The sequence below is a fragment of the Cyprinodon tularosa genome, unplaced genomic scaffold (assembly GCF_016077235.1).
Source record: "Cyprinodon tularosa strain WSP-4 unplaced genomic scaffold, ASM1607723v1 ctg84, whole genome shotgun sequence".
Lineage (NCBI taxonomy): Eukaryota > Metazoa > Chordata > Actinopteri > Cyprinodontiformes > Cyprinodontidae > Cyprinodon > Cyprinodon tularosa.
The window spans coordinates 1,470,797-1,488,099 of record NW_024039607.1 but is presented as its reverse complement, the minus strand read 5'-3'; the positions used below and the strand labels follow the sequence as shown (position 1 = coordinate 1,488,099).

Sequence of the window (17,303 nt, the reverse complement as noted above, 5' to 3'; positions counted from 1 at the left end):
TAAAACAACTGTTTATCAATAGAGATTATTTTATACAACAATCATAGAAGCACTGGGCCAGGGTATCAAAAGCAAGTAATGAAACAGCAATTCAAACAACACAATTCATTTAGAGATAAAGACAGCATGCTGAACTATAATCTAAAAACTAATCAGACTGAAATAAAAGTATAAAGCAACAAGGCCAACATTTTACAGCCAAAACGCTGAACCTAATAAGAGGTTTGAGAAAAAAAACTTTTTTTTTCATTTGCTTTTTAATATGCTGATGATTTGCTTTTAAATTTAAACATTGTAGAAACTGGAGGTGTTGGGTAAGAGAATTTCAGAGGGGTATACCACATTGACTAAAAGAGCCAAACGTTGATCTAAAGTTAATTCTTGCTATTTACTGATATTAAAACAATCACAAGTATTTTGAAAAGAATTAGCATTTTAACTGAAAGCTAGGGAAGAGATTTTCAAGTATTTTCTTATACACTTAACATTTTGTTTCTGGTTAAAAGTCTTGCTGCAGCATTTTTTATCAGCTGAGGTTTACTGAGAAACTGTTTTAATATTCCAGCAAGTGCACTATAGTTGTCGTGTTGTGCAATAATTATATATTCAACCCCCCTCCTCCTCACTTCAATGTCATACTTGAAATAACTAATCCATTGATTGTACAAAAACCCTTATATAAATATAACATAAATATGTACAGTATAATAATACATTTGGATTTGACATTTTACTGCCCAGTTTAGCAAATGTCACCTCAAGAGCTTCTAAAAGGGATCACTGAAATCAGCCCAGTAAGGCAATTTAAGTCCCTTTTCATCGGTTACCATTTGCATGTTTCCAAGCGATACAAGGCTTTGTCTATATACAGTAAGACTCAAACTCACTGCGGATCCAGACATTTGAATTGAGAAAGCTTCCTGGAGAGGTGGCGAAACGTCTTCAAATCTTGGAAACCAAGTCCAGTGGATATTTTTACGGAGTCCCTTTTCTGAATTTGTCTTCTTTATTTATTTATTTAGTGAAACTTTTTTTTTAAATAAATAGGTTAGTCTATTACTAAAAATGTCCTTGTGTGTTATACAAGAAAATGACACAATAACAAATTTATAGTAGATTTTTTTATTTTATGTTTGCTCCATTGATATGAGAGATGTACTTACATATTTCAATAAGAGGTCTGGCATTGCAGCCTGCCAAGAATTGTTCAGCCTCCTTTGCCACACCATGGGATCCTTTCTAGATTTGCCACTGCCAAGATCTACTAAGGACCTGAGCTCAAGATGAGCAGCAGTTTTGGTCACTCTAGCCAAGCTGAGTTTAGCTGAGTATAACTGAGTCTTTGTTTCACTGAGCCTAACCTTGTTTTTGTCTTTGCCTTTTCGGCAGGAAGTCATCCTGCAAGCTGGATGTTTGGTTTCTCAGGGTCCAACCAAGTCTAAACCTAGACTTGGTATAAACCCACACCGACTCCGACTCATCCGATTCTGGGAAGAAAGTTTTCTCCACTAATGTGAGTCCCGTTTTCTCTGTCTCTCTAAGTCATCGTTCAAAGTCCCCAAGGATCCTGAACTAACCACTGATACTTCCCTTCCCTCTTCCAGTTCCAGTTCACCAATACACTGAGCTTCCTGAATCCAACCCCCGCTGATCTTATTAATAAACCTGTTAACACTTTTACCCTGGTTCTCTGAGTGGTTTACTGCATGTGGGTCAGATCCCTTAAGAAAATCATGACACTATTAGAGAACTTGCGAGAACTTCGGCGGATGGTCACAAGAACTTCTTCGGCGGTGCCGGCGGGAGTGTTTGTTTTCCAAAACAACATGTCTGAGGCATCGTACAAGTGGTTGTACTTCTGAACCTCCTCAATCAACCTTTGTCCATTGTTGTTATTACTCCTCAGTTTTTAAAAATGGCACGCTCCTGCACCGAATCAAGAAGGACGACCACACAGACAGCCAGAAAGGCATACCAAGGACCGATCACAGCTACATGAACTTAGTAATTTAGTGAATGGATTTTTTGACTGAACCATTATAATATATTGATTCTAGTAATTTATTTCACTCTAAAGGACTGTCCCAATCGCAACTGCCTGTGATCGCTATTCTGTGTCATAGGACGTTACATCAACTGCTAGCATGGGGGCGTAACTACTCCGCAAAAAAGTTATCCCCAAAATTATTGTTTCTACTATTCAGAGTAATACAAGTGTTAATGCGATCACATATTATTTTTCTATATCTCTCCAGAAGCAGGATACCACATTATAGCAATAGTTGACAAAAACAGGATGGCTGATAAGATGTAAATAAAAACAAACACATTGTTGATTTTTTGAGCCACTCTGGTCCAGTAGTAAGGTTTCTTATCTTCATGTCCATTGCAGAGGAGATTTATTTTTTTCTTGCTCTCTCTGAGCTCATCTGATATGTCCTCCATTGCGAGGGGCACCTCCATATGTTTGGTTGTGCTTTCCTGTTGATGGTTCAGTACACAGATTTTAATGAATATATAAATCTTTACATTTATGCCTTTAAAAACAAAAATTTCTCACCTGTTTGTTCAAAGATGGCATTTCATCGAATGACAATTTTTTAACTGATTCTACATGGCTCTGTTTCTTTAGCCCTGAAACAGTAAATAAAAGCTTGCTTCATAAGATAGATGAATTTGAGATCCTGATTTTTGTAGATAGTTCATTCTTACCTGTGAAACAGCTTTGGACTATTTTCAGTTTTTCCTCTTGATTATACTGGGTTTCGTTGTCCTGTTGTGCATCTTTATCAGTTAGATAAATCACCAAAATAGTCTTTAAGAGACTTATTAGCATGAGAGTGAAAATCCCAATGCAGTAAGCCACTTATGAAAAAAAGCAGATTCATTAGTAGAAATGGTTAAATATTGTTTGCAGGGGGTTATGATAAATGGAAACTAAAATCATCTTTACCTGTTAGGGGGATCCTGTCTGATGAACAGGGAAGAATGTCATTTAGGATGAGCTGCATCACTGTGACTGACAGCAGAATAGTGATTTTAAAGGCAACCTTTTCACCACTGGTGTCTGACATCAAGAGGGAGCCAAAGTCCAGACACAAAAAAAAGAAAACAGGAAGCAAGAAGTTTGCAATATAGAGGACAGATCTCCTCTTCATGTTTTTCTGTGAAACAAGGTATCAGTGTGATTATCATGCACTGCAAAAAATTAGATCTAATTAAGTAAATTTTTCTTAAAATAAGTGCATTTTTCCTTGAATTGAGGAGATAAGTGAGACAATTTGCCAATGGAACAAGACAATTTACATGTAAAATAAGAAAAAACAACAGCATTGTCTTATTTGAAGTGCATATTATCTAATTATCTTATTCTAAGAATAAAAATACTAATTCCACAGGTAAATCATATAATTTATCTGCTCAAATTAAGGGTAAATACACTTAATTTAAGAAATATTGACTTACTTCTAAATTGTTTTAGCTGTGTGATTTGACCCAAGTGCAAAATAAACACATTGTAAAACAGTTCTAAATATTTTCTTAACATTTCAGAATCTCAGACTAATATAAAGTTGAATTTCAGCAGTTGGAATTTGGAGGGAAGTTGGCTGGAAAGCAGAGGCCATTTGGCTGGCTTTTAGCCTGAAGGGGAACTAACCGCTACCACTCTATATTTGGAAATATTAAAGGTGTTTTAAAGGTAATTTGCTACTCATTGCTTAGGATAATAATACAAAAATCAAGTTAACTGTTGCTTTAGTACAAAGGCCCTTTTTCAAATCAAGGGCATAAATGGCAGTGGGGGGTTAAAGTTGAATGGCCTGGCAATGATTAAAAAAAGAAACAATAGCAGGAACCCTTTTTTGAACTTCAAAGTGGATTTCTGTCATAAGGTGAAATATTGTGTACTTTACCTCTGTAAATTAAAATGAATTCATTCCAAAGTAACAAACTCATTAAACACATTTAGTCCTATAAAACACCACATTACATACAGTATGATCACTGCAGCCAGCCTAATTTTACTAATAGACAAAAAAAATGTTGCCCACTAAACTGGGACAGCGTGAACCCTCAATACATAGTAGGAAGTTAAAGGGAAGCCTATCTCCTCTCTTTAATATTCTATATGCAGATCTTAAAACTAAAGCTCTTGAGCCATTCAGATATTTACTGAATAAAACAGTATACTTGTTTAAGGATGACAGGAATGAAGATTAGAATTCAAGAAATGTTGGTTCCTCCTTTTGCAGCTCTTCAATTCTGTACTGGCCATCTTCTGCCCTCCTTCACCAATCACTCCTAAACAAAGTGACACCTGCCCTCCATGCGCCTTTTAATGTCACTAAGGCTGTGGTCAAAGGGGAACGTCGTTTTTTTTTTTTTTCATTGAGCCCTTGATTTTACGTTATTACATAATGTTCTAGTCACCCATATGAGTTTTGTGTCAGTTGGAGCCGTTCTGAAGATATTTTGTTAGGTTATATCCAAGTAATGTCTTCCTATGGGCAACGACTTGAAGGCACAAACTAAACTGTTCATAATTTATTCTTTATGGTACACCAGCATTCATAACATGTAGGGCAATCACTGTCCCCCAGACATCTGCAGTTATATTTTTATATTTAGATTTTTTTAAAACAAAGCGAAGTGTGTATGACCTCATCCGCGCACGCCGGCTGCAGTTCATTCATCCTGTCCGCTAAACTGCTGCTTACTTACATGCTGCTTTTACTTACATGCCTGGAAGATGTCTAGTGCTATTACCACAGATGATCTCGCTCTTGAAATGGAATTGAACGATTCAGATTAGCTAGCCGAATGTATAGAAGGGGTAGAGCGTAGCCGTCTGTGGCCCGGGCTGCCTGTCACAACTCCAGTCCAGCGCGTGAATGACGTCATACACACATCCATGGTTAGAAAGGTTAAAAAGAGATAAAGCGTTGCAGTTAAAAAGATAAATATTGATTTAAAAGCTGGTTATTGATATAAATACTGCTTTAAAAAGACTGAGAAGTCCATTTATGTTAAGAATACAAGTTCTTAATGTATAATTGTGTAAACATAATAGGCCTACTTAAGTGTGTACACTGTCATTTACAATGATTTGGTTATGACAATGCAGAGAATCAGAGTAAGAGTAGTAGATGAACATAGTATTAATGGAAGTATGTTTCTACACTATGTGTGTAAATTGGTTTAATTTTTCTGCTGGATCAGGAATCAATCTGCATGAATTCTTAATCTCAATAGTTCAGTAGTGAGCCAAACGACAGGAAACGGAGAACAGGATCTGCTCCACGAGGATTACAGACATCTACCCACTTCTCTAATACAGATAAGCGCGCTTAATACAAACAAAAACCTACCCGGGTAGAAGAAGTGTATGTGAACAGACAGAAAAGGACACTTTTATTTGAACTTTTTCTTTTTTTTTTAGTTTATCAAAATGCTCTATTTTGTTTGTTTTTTTCTAAATCTTTGTATTAACAAAAAATAATAATAATACCTGTTGAGTGCAATAAATGATCATTGTTCAACTTTCTGAACATAGAGAGTGTGTTTTCTTCCTAACATTGAGGATAAAAGTGCTACAAAATACACAATTATCAGTTATTCCATTTTGCTAATTTGGTTAGCTGACCAAGAAGTTAACTATTCATGACTCTCATGTTCCTAGAATTGATAGCACAACTCTGTTCCCAGAGTCTCCATGAAATATGCAAACGTCAATCACACTATATTACACATTTACTTAGTTGGCCAAGAAGCCTAGCTCTACAAGCCAGACATGACCAGAGCCTTTTAAGTTATCCCTATCCACCTTGATTTCTGTTGTTTCCTGGACCATTTCTGCAAGGTGCTTACTACTTTACACGATGTGTCACATGCAGTTCTGCTGATTAGTTTCTTTCTTTCCATTTTGTCATTTTGTGTCTGGCTCAGTTGATTTTTTTTTTTACCTCCTGTTTTATTTTGGTTCACTAATTTCTGTTTTAATCTCAGACTACTTCACTTCCTGGGATTCCCCTTTAATCAGCCTTCCTGATACTGCTCACCTGTGTCTTGTTGCAAGTTGCCTCACCTATTCAAACCTCTTCCTCTTCCAGTTCGTCTTTGTGACTTGTGTCAAGCATCCCGGCCTTTGTTCTACATTGCCTAGCAGTTAAGCTAGTTGATCTATTTGTTTTTTGACCAGCCTTTGTTTTTTTTTAGATTTTTGTCAGTTGCTCCAGTCATTGTGCTGTAGCGCATTAAATTATTTTTTTGACTTCATTTCCCTGAGTTGAGTCCTGCAATTGAGTCCTCTTTGGTTGCCCCTGACAGTATGGCTTACCTTCAGCTGTCGGAGTTGCCCAAAATCTATGACTGTCAGAAGCATTGTGTTGAATCCTCAGTAACAACTACAAGCTCCCTTATATTTTCCACCATCTTGACAATTTCCTGACCGTAACCACCCTATTCTCACATTTAAGCCAGGATCTTTGGGGCTTAGACCAAAGTCTTTTCAAACTTTGGCATTCTTACCTCTGAAGAGAAAAAAACAATTGGACCATGCAAGAATTTAGTTCTTGGGTTTTACTCTTGACTTGTGCTCTTTCTAAGCAACATTGACCCTGAAGAAAATCAGCTGCATTATTCTGCATTTCTTAAACGTCCTGCTTTCTGACAGATGTTATACACAACAGATGTTGTCATCCAAAAATTCCAACTGTCCAGGTCAAAGTTTTATTTCCAATTGATCTTTTCTGTCTTAGCTCTTTCCTCAGCCTATATGAACTGATCTCTAAATGGTTCACCTCAGGGTCCACTATTCATTACTGACTCAGGAAGTCTAGACAAGATATTCTGATTCACAAAGAAGTCCTGCTGAGTTCTGGTATCTCTAGCGAACATTATTTTGTCCATTCTCCAAAATGTTACTGCCTCCATGGCATCCAACCATGGTATCTCTGATCATACTAATAGAATCTCGGTCATTGGGCTTCCTAAGCTTCCTGCTCCTTTATCCATAACAATCCCTGTGTGCTTCACCAAGCCCACATCCACCCATGTTCTAACCCTGTCTAAATATTTGGGGGTTCTACGTGGGCTCCAACCAGACCTTCAAATCACCTCAGATGACATCACCTCTAGTTCTTCCATTCCTTTAACTCCTTACCTCAATATACCTTTAAAATTTGAGGTATGGTCCTTGTCAAATTATTTTCATTGGCCAACTTATGTTAAGGAATACCAAAGAACACCTCTAACTACCAAATCATCTACGTATACCCAGTTTATCTAACGTTCACAGTCTGTTATATTCTTTCACCAAATATCCAATGAAATACTTTACAAACAAAAATTTGAAAATATTCACAGAGTATGAATAGTAATGAAGGGCGCTATTAATAAAATTGTCAAGTGATGGGTCAGTCAAAAGCCCAATTTACAAGTAATCCTGAGAGGCGCTGCAAATGTTCTCAGGATTGTTCATTTATTTTGCAGATCTCCATAGTATAGCAATGATTAACAGTTGTAGCTATATACTTACAGTGTAGATAATCATTGTTTGGTTGAAGCCAAAATGGCTGACTGTTTTGTTTGTGACTGTCATGCTGATAAACAGCCATTCAGACTGCATCTGCATGGCTTCACGTGACCACTCTGTCACCTCTGTGTCGTTGGTGTTGTAGTATAACATTATCTCTTCATCTACACGATTATAAAGAAAAGTGTGTTACATTTTTAGCTGATAACTATAGTTTTTACAACACATTTTTGATTAGATTCAAGCGTTATAACCGTCTCAAGTTGTAGGAACAAAGTGGAGGCTTACCAGGGTGCATTATTGACTTGAAGGAGATGTTACAGCTCTGAATGTCAAAGGGGAATCTATACACCTGCATTCTGCAGGTGCTGATAACCACCTGGTCATTTCTATATTCAACCCAACCGTGACTTCTGATGTTGAGATAAGGACTCGGAGAGGCTTTGTCCTGCTCTGTCCTGTATAAGTCAAACAAGACACACATTTTATGATTTACAGTAATTCAGTGACACTATAACATGTCATACTTTGTTCATAGGAAAATAATTCTATAACTACTGGTGGGCCGTTATTGGCATTAACGTGCTGTGTTAATGACAGACTCTTATAAGGGCGAAAAAATATTGTCGTTAATCTATTCTCACAGTTGGGTTTGGAGGGTCTATACCAGGGGTGGGCAATTCCTGTTCCTGAGGGCCGGTATCCTGCAACTTTTAGATTCACCCTTGGTCCAACACGCCTGAATCAAATGATTGACTTACCTCCTCAGTATGCAGTCAGTTGCTGCTATGTCCTCTTAATCATCTAATTACTTGATTCAGGTGTGTTGAACCAAAGGCACGTCTAAAAGCTGCAGGATACCGGCACTCAGGAACTGGAATTGCCCACCCCTGGTCTATAATAATGATGACTTTCACCTTAATATTTTAGCGCGGATGTATATCTGTTCTATCATGTTCTACTCACCCATATGAGTTTTGTATAATTTGGAGCTGTTCTGAAGATATTCGGTGAGGCTATATCCAGGTAACGTCTTCCTATGGGTAATGACTTATAGGCACAAACTAAACTGTTCATAAATGATTCTTTATGGTATTCCAGCATCCTTAACATGTAGGCGAATTACTGTCCATCACTGATCCCGCTCTCAAAATGGAGTAGTGGGAGCCTGATTGTGGGGAGTGGCCTAGTGGTTAGGGCATTGCGCTTGGAATCTAGAGATTCAAGCCCCACTTCCACAGACTGCCACTCTGGGTCTCTGAGCAAAGACACTTAACCCAACACGGCTCCTGAGGCACAGCACAACGGCAGCCCTTCTGCTCAACTCAGTTTTATTGGATCAGAACCTGTTTAGGTTTCCGGACCAACAAGCCCAGTTTCTCCATTGGAAATCCAAAGTGGTTAATCTTCAACTTAGTGAGTCTCTTCACATCCCTGAGCTTCATTTTCTTCTGAGTATTGTTAGTCTTGCTCTTAAATCGATCCAAGCCTAGAGTGACATTGCTGCCAGACCAAGCCCTTCTCTGAGATTCGCCAAACGGCCCACATCTAGTCGCCTTTCCTCTATTGGGACTTTTAGAAGTTTGGTTGATCTTTTTTTTTTGGTTCATTTATTGTACTTTAGTCAATAACATAATCTCTCTGTAAAAAAAATAGTTTTTTCAATTTTCAGGGAAACCTAAGCATTTCACCCAATCGCACTAAAACCGTTGGGAAAGGAAAACATTCACAATCGTCTTACGACCATGATGTTGGGAGCTGGAGAAGTTCCACCTTTCTCCAGCAGAGTCCGCCGTGGATCCTCTGAGGGAGCCTCCTGCACAGCTGCAGCTCGTCTAGATCATCAGAGGATCCACTACTTAAGCTGTCTTCAGACCTTGCCTCAACGCCGCAGTGTTGTTCCAGTTGGTCAGCGCTTAAGCCTAGATCCTCAGAGTAAATCTATGACTATTGAATCCAGCTTGGATTCTAACCCCTGTGTCTGTTTTCCAGGAAACCTGTGCCTCCTTGTGAAAGCTCTGGAAGAGCTAACCTGCCGAGCCGACCCTCTGAGCCAAACCTGAAAATTCACAGAGAACCTCCAAGCAGCTCTGGACTTGAGCTGGGTAACCCAAAGCCAAGGTCTGTTCTAAGTAGACGTGAGACGCTGAAGCAGCTACGGACTCTGCTGATGAACTCTTCTCCAGAACCAACATTGACTCTCCCAAAGCTAACCTTAAGAACCCTCAAAGTACAATCAGTAGACTTCTGGAAATCAAACCTCTGTTGGCAACGCTAACTGAACTGTCTCTCACGCAGACTCCGGTGAACCAGAATCCAGGCCCCGAACCTGAACCAGAATATTCAGTGTGTTTGTGCAAAATAAAACTGTTAAACTTTCATCCTTGTGTCCGTCAGTGGTGTTCTGCATTCTTGGGTCGCTTTCAGTGAACCCATCATGACACATGAACAACCATAAAGGCAAGTATTTAGGAGTGATTTCCAGATCTATAAGATGTTCTATCACATATTTTGTTAAAGGTCGATTTGAATTTATTCAAATTGAATTTAAACTTACATTTCTTCAATGGTCAGATCAGGAATCCACAAAAGTTGAGTTGGAACTAAGATGTGATCAAGCCCACAGAAATCTTCTGGATTCCACCAAATATGTTCATTGTCCCATCTCTAAACAAGAAAACAAATTAAGAGAAAAGTACAAAATGAGTAAGAAGAAAACTAATAAGAAGTGACAAGACTTAAAAAATGCTTTTCAAAACATAGTCGTGTAAAAAGTGTTTTTCCCTGTTACAGATTTTGATGTTTTTTGCCTGGTTACTCCTGAAGTGTTTCAGGCATTCAAACAAATGTTCATACATATCTTAGTAGCTATATACAGGTGCTGGTCATAAAATTAGAATATCATGAAAAAGTAGATTGATTTCAGTAATTCCATTTAAAAAGTGAAACTTTTATATTATATTCATACATTACATACAAACTCATATATTTCAGATGTTTATTTTGTTTAATTTTGATGATTACAAATGACAACAAATGAAAATCTCAAATTCATCATATCAGAAAATTAGAATATTACTGAAGACCAATAAAAACAAAGGATTTATAGAAATGTTGGCCAACTGAAAAGTATGAACATGAAAAGTATGAGCATGTACAGCACTCAGTATTTAGTTGGGCCTCCTTTGGCCTGTATTACAGACGACACACAGCTATCAGTGCATGGATGTGCCAAAATAATGGCAGACAAGCACAACACCGGACAGAGAGAGCCCAAAGCAGGGTAGATGCAATGGCCGAGTCTGCCCTGCTTTGGAGCTCAGGCAGAAACACTGGGAGGTCAGAGAATGAGGCTAGGCAGAGAGTGCACTTAAAGGGCAGATTAGGTGGCTGACTATTTCTTATTCTAATTTCTTGTTTGGTCTTTTTTTTTCATGTTTTTTAATTGTTTTTCTACTAAAATATGCTACTGAAAATAGGAACTTTGTACCTTAGGCAGCAAATCAGCCTTGAACCATATTTACCTGTCATACAATACTATGTTGCCTCTATAATAATTTGTTAGTGTTATGCAAAATTGCATGACTCACAGAAAGTTCCAGTTTCCCAGAATTGATCAGGGTCAAGATGATTTTGGGCCAAACAATCCTTTTTTCTCAATTGATTTGTGCCTTGAAAACCTTCCTTGTTGCTTTGTTTTGTTGCCCATTCATTTTAATCGTTGAACAATGCACCTAACATAGACTGAGGCAATTAGGATATGCAATGTGTGGCAAAAAAAATGTGATAAAAAACTCTCCAGGGTGGGCAAATACTTTGCTCCAACACTGCAAATGGATTTTATACAACGGTGGGTTTGTGTTAGGTGCTGTATTTCTAGGAGCTAGCAGAACACTTACCAGATAAATCCAAATATATGAAATGAAAGACTGGTCAGTTTCTCTCTGTAAATAAACACATGCTGTTAAGTTAAATTTCCTTTCATCAGGCTGCCGAACTCTTTAATAATATCAAAAGAAACTGTTCAAAAAATATATGCTGTCAATGTACACCTCTGCACATAACCTGGTTGTGTTAATCAATTTTAGCACTTAAACTGTAAGAAAACTGCAGGTGAAAATGCAGATAAATAAATCAAAGAAAACTCACCACATCAAGAATTGCATAGACTTTCACTTCAAGGAAGATCCATGATGAATGGTTGTGGTTTTTTACAGGTCGGCTTAAAGTGTAAATTTCACTGTTATTGGTCATGTTCAGGTATTTTAAGACAGCCTCAAAGCTACATTTTGCAGGACCAGATACTGGGTTTCCTGAAATTAGATAAACATACAATGTAGGTGACAACGATGAGCCCTTGATCTCAAGAAGTACGACATAGTTGTGTTGAATAGTCCAGCCATGTCTGCTCATAATTGATTGTTATAGCCACATTATAGATTCACATTTATTTTATTAAAATGGTTACACTGAGGGATTGTGTCTCCTAAAATCCACTCTACTGTCTATATACAGGAGTAAAAATGATCCAATTTTGACCCATATCCAATCCAATTTTATCCTGTGCTAAGCACAATGTGAATTCCTTCAAAAAATATTCCCACCTCGAATGTTTTCATATATCTCAATAGAAGTTTTATTCTTTGAGCTGTGCCTCAGGGTCTCAGCAACCGCATCTGGGAAAGCTAAGAAACAAAGGAAATACAAAAAGTCAATTAAAGTCTAGAGTAAATAAGGGTTGTGGTCCCTCTGTAATTTAGCGGGCTAAGTCTACGTCTTCAATATAAAAATTGTGGTTGAAATTGTGGATGCGGTAGGAAGTGGATACGGCATAAAAGCTCTGTCAAATTTGTGTGCAAGTTGTAGTGACTTCCTGTGGTGGCCCTTGAAGGGAGCTGCTGAAAGGATTCACAGTAAATACATAATAAGAAAACACAGCACAATAAGATCTACTAAAATATCATTGTGTTTTAGAATGAAAATCAAGCCTAAGATTATTTTGACACTTTTTAGAGGGTTTATAATTTTTATATTAGTATGGGAATTATGTACATGGGTATTTATTTGTTTGTCATATTTGATTCTCATATTATAATGTTGTTATGCCATAAGCCATGATATGCATTTTGGACATTTAGGATCAATGTTCAGGGTGGTAACTTGGAGCAATGGTGGAAAAAGATGCAATTTGCTCTGCTGCACCAACTGCCAAACTGCTGAATCACCCTCTCACACAAGAAACTCCAACAGCGACATTTGATCCTGTCCGCCACTGGTCTTAGGGACAAAGGTGTTACCTCATAAACTCTCATTCTCTTTTGCATGGACTCCCTCTCCCAGAAGAGTCCAGTGGGGAGATCTATTGAATTGCAAATGAGGATATTCATTCTTAAACCCTTGCTCAAGCTCCTGGTGATCCCAGAAGAAGATCTACACTGCAAAAACAATCTAGGAATAAGTAAAACATTCTGAAATGTATTTACTCTTAATTTGAGAAGGTAAATAAAATTATTTACCAATGGAATTAATATTTTTAACTCTTAAAATAGGACAGTTCAATAATATGCTCTTGAAATAAGACAATGCAAGTGTTCTTTCCTATTCTTAATGTAAATTGTCTATTTCCATTGGCAAGGTGGTCTTTACCTTAACTATTTTCTCAGGAACAGGCATAGAAGGTTAATAATATTTAACTTAAAGGTTACTGAGTAAGGAAATAATTTAAGAAAATATTTCAGCAGTTCTTGTTTTATTTACCTCCATGGATTTGAATTGTGAATTGATTTGAACGCATTCCAGTTGCTCTAAATTAGTTAAACGCTAATTTGATCTTATTCCCAACTATTCAAAATAAATTTGGTTGTCAAACAAAATCGATGCTTAACTGTAATATAATTGCATATTTCTTTTTATGGTTTTCAACCATTTTTTGTCTTTTTTGTGTAAAGCTATTTTTATTGAGTTTCACTAGTATAGTCAATATTTTTAACTGAAATATCTTTGATATTGGATTTAAATAATTTTTTCTAAATTTGTGTATATTTTGAAATAACTTTGTTGTCATTTTTTCCCTATTTGATTTAAATTAAAATTACAATTTAATTTATAGTCCTAACACACAGCCAGTTGGGAATGTGTTCACAGAACAAAACACGACAGTCTGCAGGCTTTTTGGATAAATAATGCATTCCCCTCCACACTCCACTGGGTTGTGCATTAAATATAAAATTATTGCGTGAATAACAGAGCACTGGTATAAAACATCAATATTTTTAGGAACGATAACATCATATTGAATGTTGAAGTCATATCCAGGAAAGTGTAGATGATGGCCGTAACATCAATGGACACTATTCTCAGGCAAGTCATTCTAATTAGTGGGTCACCTTTCTTCCTCTCATGATTAAATACACAGACATGCACAAGCTGTAATAAGATATCTCTGATATAGCAAACTCTGAATGCGGAACCCCTGATCACTTATTTCAGGTTCTAGTTGCATGTAAATAAGAAGGATGGCACTTCTTTATGCTATTATCTAAATCATCCTTTAACTTTGCCTTAATGTCAAGAAAAAAAACAACAACATCGGATTAAATAAAGCTATGCTTTGACAGCAATTGCAAGCAATATTAAAATCTAATGTTCAAAAAACAGAAGAAAAAAAAAATCTCTTGTAGGGAGCAAAGAAGATACTTCTTAAGAGTATGGCTGAACTATATTTACAGTGTCTCAATTAATTTAGATTTTCAGATGATTTTAATAATAAAAATTTCATAGGAAGCTAAACTTATCTCTATAACCTCAAGTTGCATATGCATGCATTTGCTAACCTTACCTGTAAAAAGAAGCAGAAGGAAGAAACCTAAAGGCATAATCGCTGTGAGATCAGTGAGCATCTCTGTCAATTCCGTCTGTGCACAGATGTTTTTATGTCACTGCCCTGCATGTATTGGATGATAGCCTAATAGCTAGGGTGGGCTAGACTGAATCATGGCACATAGGCATTTATGGTGGTAACACTAAAACAGGCTCTAATCAAAGGAGCAATAAAGGTTGAGGTCGACTGGATCACACAATGTTCAACAGGCTGAACAAAGATTTCATTGAAGCAGTCCAGCATCCAACAGTTACTGTAAGAATGGTGACAGGCTTGGTCTGTTCCAATGAGTGTGGTTCAAGGAACAGCTAAATACCTACATACACTCCATAAGCTTCCAGGTAGCAAGGAAAATTTTATTTTCCCACCTGACTTCCTGTTATCTCATTAATTATTCCACTTTTAATAATGCTTTTTGAATATAAAAAAAAAACTTGAACACAGAAGTGTCTTGGTGGACTGTAAACACCCACAAGGAGGCCGATTTCATTCCCAAACCAACAAATTATAAACATGACTCTAAAGCTGACTCAACCCACCAAGCTAAAATTTGTTGAAAAGACAATGTGAAGATGATGTTATTTATGACCCAACAACATCTACATTTGGTTGAAAAGTGAAGGGAGAAATGCAATAATTTTCAGATTGCTGAAAAGTCACTGAAAACTGGGTTTGCAAGGTCTTTTCAATGTTATTGGACAAAAGTGGGAAAAATCAGACCGACCAAAGAAAGCTCAATTTTCAACAATGATTTTTGGACTAAATGAAGACTATGACAAACCAGCAAGACCTGGCCGGCCACACTGACCCACACAGTGTACGAGTACACAGCATATTAGTTTGGAACGCAGCGGGTACAGCCTGACTTCAAAGTTGCGACTAACATAATCAGCGGAAACAGATGAAAACCAGGCAGCTAACTATGGATATGACAAAAAAACCCTATTTTTTGCAAAAAAAAAGGCAGCGGGTGTCACAGCAGCCAGTTGCTGTCATAAAACAGGGCAGATGGACCCAGTATTCAGGCAACACAGACAGTGGGAAAAGTTTAAAGTTTATTAGCAAAACAGAAACTGAACAGAAAACACGGACCTGAGGATCTCTGCAGCGGCTGCGGGGGGAGGAGGGGCGGCACCCATCACTGACACTGGTTGAGGGAGAAAAACAGGTAAGTGACCAGGTTTAACAGTTCAGTCCATCTTCTCGGGTGAGGCAGGATCCAGCCGATGGACTGCCCAACAAGATGCGGCACAAAGGCACCCAGAGTGTCCCCGATTCAGCAGCCCCAGTGAACAGGCAGGAGTCCAGGCCAGGTCAGGCAAACAGCTCAAAACAGGACGGTTCTGAGATCCAGGAGTCCGCAACACGGTTCCGATCCAAATAGGAACAGACAGATCCAGGGTTCCAGGAATTCACAGAGCATTCAGGCAGGTTCAGGGTTCCATGAGTCCTGCATAGATTTCAGACAGACATGCTCAGAAGGAGAAAGGCGGGCTCAGCAGTTGAGAGGTAGAAACATGACATAACACCAGGAAAACTGAGGAACTTTAAACTGATTCCCTCCACTGAGCCAAAACAGGAACAATGCACGCTCAGTGGATAAGAGCCAGGACTACAGAGCTTAAAACTACCTTCCCCCCACTGAGGCTAACAATGGAAACAAACGATCCGCTTGTCGGGTTCAATTTGCATGTTTCCAAGCAATACAAGGCCTTGTTTTTGGTCCACTAAATTAAGCCTCAAATTCAATGTGAATCCAGACATTTTGAATTGAGAAAGCTTCCTGGATGGGAAGCGAAACGTCTTCAAACCTTGGGAAAAAAGTCCAGTGGATTGTTTATTAAACTTTTTCATAATGACTATGTCCTGGATGACTTAGAATCTTCACCAGCATGTATCTTCCTTCCTGCCTGAAAACCCAATATCATTTAAGTGTACATACTGCTTTTTATCCTTATTTCCTTTCTCTTTTTTCTTGTCTAGCTAATCTTGATATGACGAGGATTGGAAACTTAATGTCAACTACTTGGCAAACAAAGAAGATTTCCACTTTTAATGCTGATGACATACAGGCACTAAGCACTTACTGAGGTGCTTAGTGTATAACATGAAACCACTAATGAGCATTAGCTTGGCTAAAACCAGGATGTGGTCAAATGGGACTTTTAAATATGTTGTAATTTGATGTTCTATTCAATTCCCAGCCAGCTGGGAATTTATACTTCTGATACTTTAAGATGTTTATTGCCCTCCCTGGTAGGGGTGGTAAATATCTTATTTAATCAGATATTATTTTGGCTGTTATATACTGTTTATGAACACACACCCTACTAGCTGTGTGTTAGAGCAATAAATGAAAGAGTGATTCGAGCACTAATCATGGTCAAGCAGCTAATTCTGGACATGCATGGAATAAATTCACCACAACTTCTGTTCAAAATATAAGAGTTTATTAACAAAAATCATTTAGCTCAAAGTCAAACATTTCAGTTTAAAACTCTTAACTTAAACGAGTGAAACTAAACTAAACTAACTACTATGTGCAAAGAGGAAGGGGAAACATGGCTTAAAACCATATTACAGTTTAAGATGGATTTTGTGTTTAAAAAACAAAGTTTATCTGGAAGAATTTGGAATATGATCAAATTAGCTTTTCACTCATTTAGAGAAATGTGAATGTTTTCAGACCAATTGACAATGCAAATCCATGAGGTGAATAAAACATTATTTGGGCAAATACTGTTTTTATTAAATTATTTGCTTAATCAAGAACCAATAACCTTTGGTCAAATCATTCTTTACCCTCTTTGAAATAGCTAGCTGCGCATAGATATGAGGATTCCATTAAATTACTCTTGGGTATACTTGGTAATCGAAATGTAGTGAGCA

The 17,303-nt window shown here is 37.6% G+C and overlaps 2 protein-coding genes across 2 annotated transcripts in view; both read right to left on the bottom strand.

Moving 5' to 3' along the window:
• LOC119774884 (5-hydroxytryptamine receptor 3C-like) overlaps positions 1-1,180 on the bottom strand; it is a 33,374-nt gene extending 32,194 nt beyond the window's left edge. Inside the window, exon 1 of the mRNA XM_038272603.1 lies at positions 1,164-1,180. Coding sequence (XP_038128531.1) covers positions 1,164-1,165 — 2 coding nt within the window. The 5' untranslated portion in view covers positions 1,166-1,180. The remainder of the gene's footprint in view (positions 1-1,163) is intronic.
• Positions 1,181-1,464: 284 nt separating this feature from the next.
• Positions 1,465-14,426, bottom strand: LOC119774883 (5-hydroxytryptamine receptor 3A-like). The gene is made up of 11 exons (XM_038272602.1): positions 14,373-14,426; positions 12,139-12,219; positions 11,684-11,847; positions 11,434-11,478; positions 10,092-10,201; positions 7,823-7,992; positions 7,538-7,698; positions 2,954-3,164; positions 2,713-2,865; positions 2,561-2,634; positions 1,465-2,481 (listed from the first exon to the last, which is right to left on the bottom strand). Exons 1-11 carry the CDS (start codon positions 14,407-14,409, stop codon positions 2,242-2,244), a joined length of 1,446 nt encoding a protein of 481 aa, XP_038128530.1. The 5' UTR covers positions 14,410-14,426; the 3' UTR covers positions 1,465-2,241.
• Positions 14,427-17,303: the final 2,877 nt, after the last annotated feature.

Bases quoted from the DNA above. Each gene is read 5' to 3' on its own strand.
- LOC119774883 (XM_038272602.1), bottom strand. From the start codon at position 14,409: ATGCCTTTAGGTTTCTTCCTTCTGCTTCTTTTTACAG. The intron at 7,699-7,822 runs GTAAGCCTCCAC...ATAATCGTGTAG, and splicing joins CAAGTCAATAATGCACCCTG to ATGAAGAGATAATGTTATAC. The intron at 2,866-2,953 runs GTAAAGATGATT...TTTTTTCATAAG, and splicing joins AGACAGGATCCCCCTAACAG to TGGCTTACTGCATTGGGATT.